Source organism: Podarcis pityusensis (assembly GCF_964106645.2).
Source record: "Podarcis pityusensis genome assembly, chromosome: 10".
Lineage (NCBI taxonomy): Eukaryota > Metazoa > Chordata > Lepidosauria > Squamata > Lacertidae > Podarcis > Podarcis pityusensis.
The window spans coordinates 1996460-2009505 of record NC_138035.1 but is presented as its reverse complement, the minus strand read 5'-3'; the positions used below and the strand labels follow the sequence as shown (position 1 = coordinate 2009505).

The following is a 13046-nucleotide window of genomic DNA, read 5'->3' as shown; positions in this document are numbered from 1 at the left end:
GATTAATGACCCGAGCCTTTGATGAGGCTCCAAGCACCCTCCCGATTCAGCAGAGTATCCAGCATGCAGGGAAGGACGAGAAGTTTATTTGCTACATTGCTAAAGAGTTTTATTTATAACTACGCAGACAGAAAAGAAATATACATGCTCTCTCTGTGAAAGCAGAGAGCAACTGAAAAACAAGGGAACAGGAAACAATAACATCACATCCGTCTCCTGTCTTCCGTGAGACTTCCAACAGTCTGGAATGTCTCTGGAATGCAAAACAGAGTCTTGTGACTCCAAGAGCACGGCACAGTGGCAACACACAGAAACCAGCACCACCTCCCCAAGGGTGAAGATGTGTAGACACACCTCCTACCCCAGGAAATGCCCAGAGGTGACAATTGCTGGGCTCACTGTTAGCCAAGGGAAGGCAAATCTCATCACCAGCCAAATCTCACCAGGCTGCAGACATTAAAGGAAGTTCTGTTGTCCTTTTGGGTGGTGGGTACTTGAGACATGTTTGCCTAATATTGTACTTGGGTGTTGCCCTGACATATCTGTCTATGCTAATCTTGTGTAATCCTCCCCTTTCTGACGTTTTAGTGATGTAGCAATGATGCATTGATGATGCTGTGCGAACTGTATCCTGGGATTTGGTGGGAAAGTTTTAAAAGTCAATGTCGCCCCAGGGTCAGAGTTCCCTCACTGCTGTTTGAACCTGTTGCACAACAATAAAGGATCTCAGTCTACTGACTGCTCTTTGCTCCAAATTGCTTGGCTGGAATTTCCTTCGTTTACTGACCGCATGGACCCACAGGGGACTTGTACCCTGGCAAGCTGGGCTGTTGAGTAGTCTCTCATCCCATAATTTTCTTTAAAAAGTTGAAAGGTCCTTTCCCATTCCCAATACTGACGGCCTGTAATAAAATTGTCGGACTCTTATCTCCTCCTGGCTCCTGAGTTTATTGGCCAGACCTAGGAGTTTTTATAGCCTTTGGGGGTATACAGTGGAACCTTGGTTTACAACCATACAGTGGTACCTCGGGTTAAGTACTTAATTTGTCCGTTCTTAGCCTGAAACTGTTCTTAACCTGAAGCACCACTTTAGCTAATGGGGCAACCTGCAGCAGCCACGCCACTGGAGCACCATTTCTGTTCTCATGCTGAAGCAAAGTACATAACTCAAGGTACTATTTCTGGGTTAGCAGAGTCTGTAACCTGAAGTGTATGTAAATAAAGCACTTTTGCAATCTTTTCATTTAAACTGCTTCTCCTCTTTGAGTTTGTTGATTGTTTGTATGGCTTCAACTCCTAAAGTTCTTCCTGTCTGTGAATCTGTTGATTTAGATCTTGTACTAGGACTGAACCTCTATCTACTTTCCTGATATTTATAAGGTTTGTGTTTTGTGTGAGTTTGTTGACATAAATCAAGGGTTCCAGTCTGACTGAAGCTCCTTCCACAGGCCATACATTTAAACAGTTTCTTCCCTGTGTGTCTGCTGATGTTTTCTAAGGATTCCATTCTGACTGAAGCTCTTTCCACACTCAATGCAATTAAAAGGTTTCTCCCCTGTGTGAGTCCGTTGATGTCTTCTAAGGGTTGCATTCTGACTGAAGCTCTTTCCGCACTCCATACATTTATATGGTTTCTCCCCTGTGTGAGTCTGCAGATGTATATTGAGGTGTCCACTCTGACTAAAGCGCTTTCCGCACTCCATGCATTTAAATCGTTTCTCCCCTGTGTGAGTCTGTAGATGTATATTGAGGTGTCCACTCTGACTGAAGCTCTTTCCGCACTCCATGCATTTAAATGGTTTCTCCCCTGTGTGAGTCCGTTGATGTGTTCTAAGGTGTTCATTATCAGTAAAGCTCTTTCCGCACTCCAGACATTTATATGGTTTCTCCCCTGTGTGAGTCTGTAGATGTATATTGAGGTGTCCACTCTGACTGAAGCTCTTTCCGCACTCCATGCAATTAAAAGGTTTCTCCCCTGTGTGAGTCTGTTGATGTCTTCTAAGGGTTGCATTCTGACTGAAGCTCTTTCCGCACTCCAAGCATTTAAATGGTTTCTCCCCTGTGTGAGTCCGTTGATGTCTTCTAAGGCTTCCACTAATACTAAAACTCTTCTCACACTCCATACATTTATATGGTTTCTCCCCTGTGTGAGTCCGTTGATGTGTTCTAAGGCTTACCTTATCACTAAAGCTCTTTCTGCACTCTATACATTTATATGGTTTCTCCCCTGTATGAGTCCGTTGATGTGTTCTAAGGTGTTCATTATCAGTAAAGCTCTTCCCGCACTCCAGGCATGTAAATGGTTTCTCTCCTGTGTGAGTCCGTTGATGTCTTCTAAGGTGTTCATTATCAGAAAAGGTCTTTCCGCACTCCAGGCATTTATATGGTTTCTCCCTTGTGTGAATCCGCTGGTGTAATTTAATGTCTCCATTCTGACTGAAGCTCTTTCCGCACTCCAAGCATTTAAATGGTTTCTCCCCTGTGTGAGTCCGTTGATGTCTTCTAAGGGTTCCATTATCACTAAAGCTCTTTCCGCACTCTATACATTTATATGGTTTCTCCCCTGTGTGAGTCCATTGATGACTTCTAAGGTGTCCATTATCAGTAAAGCTCTTTCCGCACTCTATACATTTATATGGTTTCTCCCCTGTATGAGTCCGTTGATGTCTTCTAAGGTGTTCATTATCAGAAAAGCTCTTTCCGCACTCCAGGCATTTAAATGGTTTCTCTCCTGTGTGAGTCCGTTGATGTCTTCTAAGGTGTTCATTATCAGAAAAGCTCTTTCCGCACTCCAGACATTTAAATGGTTTCTCTCCTGTGTGAGTCCGTTGATGTCTTCTAAGGTGTTCATTATCAGAAAAGCTCTTTCCGCACTCCAGGCATTTAAATGGTTTCTCTCCTGTGTGAGTCCGTTGATGTCTTCTAAGGTTTCCATTATCACTAAAGATCTTTCCGCACTCCAAACATTTAAATGGTTTCTCCCCTGTGTGAATCCTCTGGTGCAATTTAAGTTCTCCATTCTGACTGAAGCTCTTTCCACAATCCAAACATTTAAATGGTTTCTCCCCTGTGTGAGTCCGTTGATGTCTTCTAAGGTTTCCATTATCACTAAAGCTCTTTCCACACTCCCTACATTTATATGGTTTCTCCCCTGTGTGAGTCTGTAGATGTAAATTGAAGTGTCCACTCTGACTGAAGCACTTTCCACACTCCATGCATTTAAATGGTTTCTCCCCCGTGTGAGTCTGTTGATGTCTTCTAAGTCTTCCATTATCCTTAAAGCTCTTTCCGCACTCCATACATTTATATGGTTTCTCCCCTGTGTGAGTCTGTAGATGTATATTGAGGTGTCCACTCTGACTGAAGCTCTTTCTGCACTCCATGCATTTAAATGGTTTCTCCCCTGTGTGAGTCCGTTGATGTGTTCTAAGGTTTCCATTCTGACTGAAGCGCTTTCCACACTCCATGCATTTAAATGGTTTCTCCCCCGTGTGAATCCGTTGATGTCTCCTAAGTTTATCACTCCGATAGAAGCTCTTTCCACAATCCAGACATTTTAAAGTTTTTTCCCTTGTGTGAGTCCGTTGATGTAATCTTAAGTGTCCATGTTGACACTGTGGATGTGCTGGTATGCTTCCCCTGGAGTTCTGACTGTCTTCTCCATCTCCTTCAAAATCTTCAATCAATGTTAATAAAGCAGCTTGATATTTTAAAGAACGATGTGCTGTCTGATCTTGTGCCCGTCTTCTGATGCAGGACTATCCTAAAACGACACCAAAAAGCAGGATATTCAAGGCAAATAGATAAACTGTACTTAGTGGAATGTGTAGTATCTTGAAAATGTAGTATTGATTCATTAATGGCTTGAAGGGGACATGAATTTATTCCTGTTCTGTCTTAAAGATCATAATCATACGATGTCATGGGGTGTTAGGGGAGCGGTAGTACCTTTGGTGGGGGAAATGTCATGCACCTTCTGGGGTAATTTATCCACCATTGGTCCCCACCCTGCACTCAGCTCTCACCTCTGGCTTCCAGAAGCTGTCAGGATGCAATACGGGCCACAATCCCAGGAATAGCTTCAACCGACCGGCTAAACCAGGTGAGGATATCTGATGGGTCTCAAATTCTTGGTGGGTTGGGGAATTCTGCTGCAGGTGAAGAAAGGCCCTGGTGGATGGAGAGGATGAGAACAACAGTGAATCCCACAGTCAAGAAGGCAGATTCTGCCCATTCTGCAGAGGAAAGTGAAGGGCAGATGGGGCTCATCAACCTGGGAAGGGAGCTCCTCGAGAAGGAAAACTTTGGTCGTAATACTTTGGTGCACTCCTTCGCTTCCTCATGAGTTATCTTCAGGAGAAGAAAAGGCTATGGAGGAGAAATTACACAAATCCAGAGTGGACTCTCTAAGACAGTTGGATGGTGTCCTGCACATCTTCTTCATTCAACTCCTGCAGCCAAGCTGGTGCCTAACGTACTGCTCTGCTTTCATTAGGACCATATAAGCCAGGCTGAGAAGGGGGTCTTGTTGTCTAGGCAGCCCAGGACCCCCAAACACACTGTCCAGGCTGGCAGGACTGCTAACACAGCAGTTTCGGAGGGAGCAATGAACTCAGACCTGTTTATCAAAATCTCTCCAATGTGGAATATGTAAAACAGAAGTGCTGTTTATATCATACATCAATTAAAAATTATTCAGAATATTTGTCTTTTGAAGAAAAGATCACCAAGTATCCGATGGCCCCTTCAATGCTAATGAAAGTCTTGTGCCTGGAGCTTTTGGGGGTGCAGGACCAGTGTTAATGAAGCCCAATGCAAAAATCCTGTTAATCCATGTGGACCTGTGCTTTGTAACCAAGTTTTTGCACCATTGCAGCCCCAGGCAACAGTGGGTGCGTGATTTTTGGGGGGCAGGCTGTAGCCATGGACATGCTATGTGATCTGATGGTGAATTTGGGGTGACCCAATGCAAAGATCCTGAGGATCCATGTGGATCCGTGCTTTGTAACCACGTTTTTGCACCATTGCAGCCCTGTTTTTGCATCAGTTCATTGCTATGTGATCTGATGGTGAATTTGGGGTGACCCAATGCAAAGATCCTGAGGATCCATGCTTTGTAACCATGTTTTAAGTGGGGAGGGAAGGAAAAACATAGAAGGGGCAAGGAGCACCGAGAGGGGTGTGCGGAGAAACAGCTGGCTAAGAATGCAGGAGAGGGGTTTTACCAGAGGGAGGAAAGGAAGGCAAAAGTTCCCCCACCCACCCACCCACCCAAGCCAGCCAGCTCTCTCTCTCTCTCACCCCCTCCCCACCTGCATGTTGCCTGCGAGTCCCTGCACAGCACGGAGAGGAATTAGAAGGAAGGATGCTCTGCTTTCCCCTCTGCTTGCCTGAAGGGGAGGGGTTTTCTCTGCTCTTTGTTCTGTTTCAGCAAACACAGTAACGAAACAGAAGAAAGTGGGCAGTAAGACCCTGGGGCAGAATGCAGGAAAGCAACAGCTTTCTCTCTTGGGAGGCTCGAACACGCATGTGTGGCTGCCTGCAATCAGTTTACCGCACCGAGAATGAAGATAAACTGGTAAAATAAGGGGGCTGGGTTAAAGCTAAAGGGAAAACCTCAAAGATCCCTCAAGAACAAGGCAGGGGTTCAGGGCTCCCAAAGCCGAGCTGCAGCCTTAGAAGGGGAAAATGGCTTCTTTTCGGAGGCGGTTTTTACTGCCCCGCTGCTTCCAATTTTTTAAAAGGCAAATTGCAGGAGAAGATGCAGCAGTCCGTCACTCTCTCACTCCCTCCAAGCACCCACGCTAGCGAACAAACACAGGCAACCACACACTCACAAAGCACACACACTAGCAAACACACAGTCACGCTGCAGAGTGGCCAAACCTCCTAGCAAGCACTTCCCTGGCTTCTGCTGACCGCAACGAAGACGACCCTCGAAGAACATGTGTGATGCACTCGGGCCAGTCGGCTCCAGGGACCACACATTCGCTCAATAACACGCATGGACATTTCCCCTTACTTTTTAGGAGAAAAAATCTGCGTGTTATAGAGGGGAAAATACGGTAAATCTGATGTACAGTTGATTTACTATAAATTTATAAGAAAAACGTCGTGTATGTTGTGTGTGTCGTGTAAGTACAAACTGAATGACTGGGGAGGGGGGTACCTGGAACAGCAGGAAAGCTTCTTCCACCATTAGGCCTCATCATGGGACTAAAACAGCACTGGTTGCACTGGATGATGATCTCCGATGTGCTAGAGTCCGAGGGGAAAACGGTTTCCTGGTTCTGCTGGATCTCTAAGCGGCTTTGGAGACCGCCGACCATGGTATCCTTCTGGACCCTCTAGGGGAGCTGGGGGGCCTGCTCTGCAGTGGTTCCCCTCCTTCCTCCTGGGCCTTGTTCAGAAAGTGGTCTTGGGAGAGGAGTGTTCTGACCCCTGGGTGCTCCCTTGTGGGAGCAACAGAGTTGCCGTAAATGATAATCCCACCCACAAACTCTCATTTACACACAGCCTGTCGATTGGGGGGGGGGTCACACACCTCACCTGTGCTAATGCTGGCAGTCTTTGGCCTGTATAGGCACACCCTGGGGGTTGAGCCTCCAGCCACGGGGGCTGTCTATCATGAAAATGGGTCCTTTGACTGGGAAGATTCACGCAGCCGCTGTCATTGAATTTTGATGGATTGTATCTCAGCTTGTCTGTCAGTCTGACACTGCCTACAAAAAGTTAGAGGAACAAAAATGCCTTTGAGATGCAACTTCTATATCAGCCCTGAGAGCCATTCCATGGACTCGGCACCCCTGTTCCTGACAACAGGTGTACATCTTCTGCATCCTCAATGAACCATGCAGAGAAGAGACGCTTAAAGATGGAAGCCTGAGAGAGAGGAAAAGGTTTCTGGCTGCTTCCTGGGTGGGATTGCGGAAACCAAGAGCCGCTTCTGAGAAGGCCTCCCCCCTCCCCTCTTCCTCTCAGGATTTCCTCTCCTCTCCAGGGGGAACAATGGTTGGACCGGGCAGAATTGCTGTATCTGCCATTAATTTGATTTTGATTTTATATTAGAATGAGTTGCTTTTAGAATGCATTTTAATTGATCATGAGCCGGCTTCGCCCGGGGAATGGTGAGATATAAATTATTATTATTATTATTATTATTATTATTATTATTATTATTTGGACAGGGCAGGGGCTTATGGGGTGGGAAGTGGGTGGAGCTTGCAGGAAGGAAGGTGCGTCTTGCTAATGGAGAAATCTGAGGGCCCCCCTGGAGAAAAAACAAGGACACCAGCAGGGAATGCCAGAGCAAAACAGCAGCCAATAGGCTTGGTATTTATTGAAGACGGTCGCGACAGGACTCCCACCTGCCACCAGGTGAAACAAGATGGAAGCCCCGTACAAAAGAGAACCCAAAATTTTATTAGCTGCTAATCCCAATGTTAGAGTCCCCAAAATACATTATGAAAGGGGAGGTCTGTTGGCTGTAATCTGAGCATCCTGGACCCTGCCCCATGGTTCCCCTTGCCCTCCACCAAACATCTATCAGGTGAAAGAAAAGAGATATTTACATTTCCCTTCTAGGAGCAGAAGTGCGTCAGTAGCCAGAGTGGAACAAGGGGGGAGGAAGTGCAAACAAACATGACCGCCATGTGGCCTGACTTATTCCCCCCCCCCCCAAGAAGGGAAATGGCTGGCATGCGGCCTACAGCTAGAGGGTGGTGGATGGCTATGCCCCCCCCGCCACCGCAAAACAAAAAGTTTTTCCCCCCGGCCTATCTGGGCGCCCGCCCAGAAAGAAAAGCCACAAAATTATGGCCTAGCCTGGTGGAGGAGCCATGTCCCTTCCAATCAGGCCAGAACTTACCTTAATCCGGCCGCCAGGACACGCTCCTGAGGATCCTGATCCTGGAAGGAAGAAAACCAAAAGGGGCTTGGACAAAGGGGTCGGCCTCTTTTCTTTGGCCTTTGCCCCACCCCCGGCCAGCCATCCATTGTCCTTCCTGACCAAGGGCGGGTCAAAGGCCGGCCCAAGCAGGTGGGGGGCACCCGCCCAGGTGAGCCCTATCTTGGTGCCACAAACCCCACCCACCTGTGGGAAAGGGAGGGTGGACATTCCCTGTTTCCCAGCCAAGTTAATCCCACCCTTTTGTCTTCATCTGGGTTGGTTCTTTGTGGAATGGCTACCTGTCTGGCACTCAGGTATCAGGATGCCAGGGATGATCACTCAGGCAGAGGGGCTGCTGAGGAGCTGAGCTCACATGTCTATAGGAATTTCTGAAGTTTTCCCAGTGAGGCAGTACATAGAGACATTTATCAGTGAATTCATACATTTGGTATTGTGCCGCAGAGGTCCTTTGAATAGATAGGAAGAAACTGTGATGAAGTGTTTTGTGGGAAGAAATCACAAAAGTGATGGTGCTGATTTTGGTGGTGGGCTGCATGTGGATGATATCTGCTGGAGGGACAACCACCCCCAACCTATACATAGATTCCTGCAACAGTCTGGACAGGGCAGGGGCTTATGGGGTGGGAAGATGATAGAGGCTGCAGGAAGGAAGGGGTGGGGGGATGGGACCCCCACTTTCCAGGGATCCCTCTGGCTGCCTTGAAGGGGTGGCCGATTCCTGGGTGGGAGGGAGAAGCCAAGGCGGCCCCTCCAGAGAATCCCCACGGGCCCCATCACGGAGACGTCTCCCCAAAGACTTGTCTACCTATCTCTCCCCCCGCCCATTGCTGCCCTTCCCTGCCCCAGGGATGCTCCCCCTCCCCACTTCATTGACTCCATCCATCTCTCGCAGAGTCTCCCCTGCACCCAGAGGCCCCCCTTGGCGCGGCTCACCCCTCGCCCTGCGCCCCCCCCATCTCTCCATCCGGAGGACCCCACCCCCAAGACGAGCAGAGGAGGCACAGAGGGGTCTATTCAGGCGTCCCTCACACCCCTTAACCCTTTAATGCCCACCTCTCTCCACGCGGAACCCACAGAGTCCTGTAGCAAACTGCATTTTTCAGTTATTGGTGGACCTTCCTTCTAAATGTAAAGCATAGGCCACTATTGAGAAAATATTTCTTCCAAGGTGCTAGAATACCACAAGTAACTGAGCAACAAAATATTAATTTTACGTGATATCCTACGTCTAACTATGTGCACTGTTACACTGTTATATTTCTATGCAAATATCCTTAAGAAGCGTGACATCCAAGTCCCTTTCAGGTTCACATGGACACACGCATCTGGGACGGAGAATAGCAGGTTAATATTTACCACCTTAAATTGTGCGGAGAAAAGGATTGCAAAGTAGCCACCTTTGCAATCTTATTTCCGAACGGGGGAACTGTAGCAGGAAACACCCCCCCCCCATCATTCAGTTTGTACAAACTTCACACACACTCACACTCACACACTACATACGCTGCGCTTCTGTTATAAATTCATAGAAAATCAACCATACATCGGATTTGCACTGTTCCACTTTTATTTTACTCCATGAAGGAAGGACTACAAAATGGGGAAGGTTTGATACAGGCCAGCCATAATCCCTTGAGCATCCCAGCACATCCACAGGAGCCCTGCCCAGTTGCTATGCCAACCCTGATGGTCCTAGACAGAAGACCATCAAGATCACAAAGAACTTGCATATGGGAGTGGATTCAGCACGGACTGGAACAAAGGACAATGATCAGATCTTCCCTCTGGGGGCAGGAAACTGCAGACTCCCCTCTGTCACCTGGAAAGTAATCATGGGGAGGGGGAAAGGGGGAACCAGCCAGGTGACAGGACACTCAGGTTACCACCACCACCCCTCCCTCAACCCCTCCTTTCTGTGATGTAGGTGTGATGTTTCTGGGGGTGGTCTTGATCTACAGGGTGGCAATTTCAAAAGTTTTTATAAGGCCTTGCACACCATTTTTCTGGGTCCCTCCTCTCTCCTGCAAGTGAGGGGAGCTCCCTGTTGCAACGGATCAATAAAGGCCAAGCCTACAGGCTGCTCTTTTGCTCCAAGTTATCCTGGTTGTGTCTTTGTTTTTGTCCAAGGGAGCCCTCAGATTTTTCCATTAACAGTCCCAGGGATGCCTGCGCGGGGAAATGGGGCGAGGGGGCTTCGTTGGGATCCCCTGGGTGGGCTTCCTAAGGGTCCAAGGAAAACCCCCTTCGCAGCATGCGTGCAGGGATCCAGATCCACGACAGGCGCTTTGGGGAGCTTGAGGGGGTCTCTGGATCCTTCTCTCGCCTCCCCCTGAGACCCCTTTACCTCTTTGTCCTCACTCGTGATTCTCCTTTCCTTTCCTGCAACATCAATGTTTTTTTGGGGGGGGTCCCTTGCCGCCCCTCCTCCCCTTTCCGAGAGCATGCGCCCCTAGAGCTACGGCACAGAGCAGCAATCCGGCGCAGAAGCTCCACTTGTGGGATAAGCAGGCAGTTTGGGAAGGGGCTCTTCCCCCCTTCCCATTCCCGGAACAGATGTCGGATGGTGAGGAGGAGGAGGTGCAATGTATGGGGGCGGGGTGAGAGAAGGATGTGCCGGGAGGGGAGGAATTGAGTGGGGGAAGGAGAGGAAGGTTTCCCCCCTCCCTTCTTCCTTCTGGAGATCAGGAGAGCGGGAGAGGGGCGGATCCCGGCAACCCACTTGCCAAGTGGGGTCTCCCACCCAAAAATGTTTACATTGCAAAATCCACCCCACGCCACGAGATTAGATCTGCCCGTGTTTTAGGTACTGGTGCACATTGAGCAGCGGCTTGGACTCTGTGACTCCTGTGTTAAGGGAAAAAATGGGGCTTTGGCTTTTGCACACACAGCCCCGACACCCAGGTAAAATTCATGCAGGGAGTGAAGCAGCCCAGAACTAAAGTGCGTTGGAATTTGTACATCCTCAGATAGGTTTTTTCACCTCCTCCTTCCTTGCAGAGAAACATTTGGTCAGCTGGGGAGTCAAAAGGATTTCAGGACTGTCTTCCTGTGCTTCTTCAGACATGTGGTTTATATATTTATGTACGTGTTTGCTTGGTACATTTATGAACATTTATTATATATCTAAGACCTTAAAATTCTTGTAACAGAAACCACCCCCACCCCCACCCCCAGGCAACAATGGGCTCCCATCTCTGGGTATGTCTATGTATTTTATTGTCTCTATCTCTTTTTGTGTGCTTTGCGTTGAGACTTGTGTTTCCAGCTCAGCCAAGGGAGCTGGGGCTGGAGGGCCATCTGTGTGTGTGAGTCTGTGTCTCTGTGTGTGAGAGAGTGAGTGTGGGGACCCCACCCCCATGCAACAACAGGCTCCCAGCTCTGTGTATGTCCTTGTATTTTATTGCCTCTATCTTGGCCAAGGGGGCTGAGGCTGTGAGGAAACAGGAGATTTCTCACTTTGTGTTTTCCTTGAAGGCTCCTGCAACATGTTGGAAGGGCAGGGAGTCCCCCTTGTGTAACAACTTAAGCAGGAGCTCATAATGGGGGCGGGGTTCCCCACACTCACAGGAGGAATGGACTCCGTTACAAGGCATGGTGAACAATTTTGGCAAATTTGAACGCAAATACGGTGGAGCGATGAACCCCAAACGACTGAGAACTCCCTGCGAACAGGGACCTGGACCTAACTGTTAGGGGAAAATCTAGGTGTGAGGCTGCTCAGTCCCCCAGCTGGTCGGGCAGAGCCCGCGGGTCCCTGCGGAATAAAGGAAGGAGTCCAGCCAACCGGAGCAAACAGCTATAGACCAAAGTTTATTGAGCAATAGGTTCAAAGAGCAAATTTGAACCCCGAGGATGGGGTGACAAAGACTTTTAAAACTTTCCCACCATATCCCAGAATACAGTTCATACAGCATCATTGCTACATCACTGACATGTCACAAAAGGGGAGGGGTTAACCTTGGCAAACATGTCCAGACAAGTCCTTGGTACAAGATTAGCATAAGCAGACATGGCAGGGCAAGACTCAGGTATAAGATTAGCATAGATAAATATGTCTATGATATAGAGAGCCAGTGTGGTGTAGTGGTTAAGAGCGGTAGTCTCGTAATCTGGGGAACCGGGTTCGCTTCCCCACTCCTCCACATGCAGCTGCTGGGTGACCTTGGGCCAGTCACACTTCTTTGAAGTCTCTCAGCCCCACTCACCTCACAGAGTGTTTGTTGTGGGGGAGGAAGGGAAAGGAGAATGTTAGCCGCTTTGAGACTCCTGAAGGGGAGTGAAAGGCGGGATATCAAGTCCAAACTCTTCTTCTTTTTCTTCTTCTTAAGTACCACCACCCAAAAGTACAATAGAAGTTCCTTTGCATGTCTGGAGCCTGAGGCGAGTCAGGTGATGAGATTTGGCTTCCTTTGGCTAACAATGAGCCCAGCAATTGTCACCTCTGGGAACGTCCTGGAGTCCTTTTGCAAGGGGAAAATAGCTTTGGAATGGAGGAAACTGGGAAAGGAGATGATTTTATATTATTTTTAAAGCTAGGTAACTTCCCTGAGCTGTCAAGTTGAAAGGATACATTCAGGCATAATATTTGTAATATTAAACTTTAAAGATATAACTGTTGGGATACTGCCAGGGAGAAAAAGCCCATCATGGCCCCCACGTCGCCTCCGGACGATCCATGGATCTCCCGTAGATACAGTATCAGCAATTAGCGACACGAGCTCCAGAAAATAGCTTGCCACATTCCAGAGCTGATGCACGCTCTATCAGCAGAAATCCGCACAGCGAAAGATGCATGCAGGAGTATATTCAGCGTTGGTCAGAACAAAGGAAAAAACATGACTGCCTGCTTGCGTGTTCAGGCATAGAGAGAGAGAGAGAGAACAGCTCTATCAAAACAGAAACATCCTGTGAACAGGAAATACGCAGACTCTGTGACTCACAAAGCCTGCTCCCTTTTAAGGTGGAACGGAAATATCCTAACATCCTCCCCCTTTCCGTGTAACCTTTAGAACCTGTGGTTCAACCCAATTGCAACCTCTGTACGTAAACCTTACGTTGTTCTCTGTTAACAACCTTAGACAACAGATCAGCAGGAATTTCATTTCCTGCCATGTAGGACACCTATAGAATCATAAAA

General features: G+C 48.1%; 2 protein-coding genes across 9 annotated transcripts in view; both read right to left on the bottom strand.

The window, feature by feature from the left end:
- LOC308457785 (uncharacterized protein) overlaps positions 1-13046 on the bottom strand; it is a gene marked incomplete at its 3' end in the record, with an annotated part of 75263 nt that overhangs the window by 23281 nt on the left and 38936 nt on the right. The window lies entirely within an intron of this gene.
- Positions 24-13046, bottom strand: part of LOC308486250 (uncharacterized protein) — a 214247-nt gene continuing 201224 nt past the window's right edge. For 3 of the 8 annotated variants that reach the window (XM_081022843.1, XM_081022844.1, XM_081022845.1), the window contains 4 exons: positions 7868-7908; positions 6550-6722; positions 4026-4170; positions 24-3763 (listed from right to left, as the gene is read on the bottom strand). In XM_081022843.1, the coding sequence (XP_080878969.1) occupies positions 1458-3467 (2010 nt within the window). In that variant the 5' untranslated portion in view covers positions 3468-3763; positions 4026-4170; positions 6550-6722; positions 7868-7908 and the 3' untranslated portion in view covers positions 24-1457. Of the gene's footprint in view, positions 3764-4025; positions 4171-6549; positions 6723-7867; positions 8004-8114; positions 8672-10253; positions 10683-13046 lie in introns of those variants that run through there. The other 5 variants (XM_081022847.1, XM_081022846.1, XM_081022848.1 and 2 more) reach the window with 5 other exon arrangements.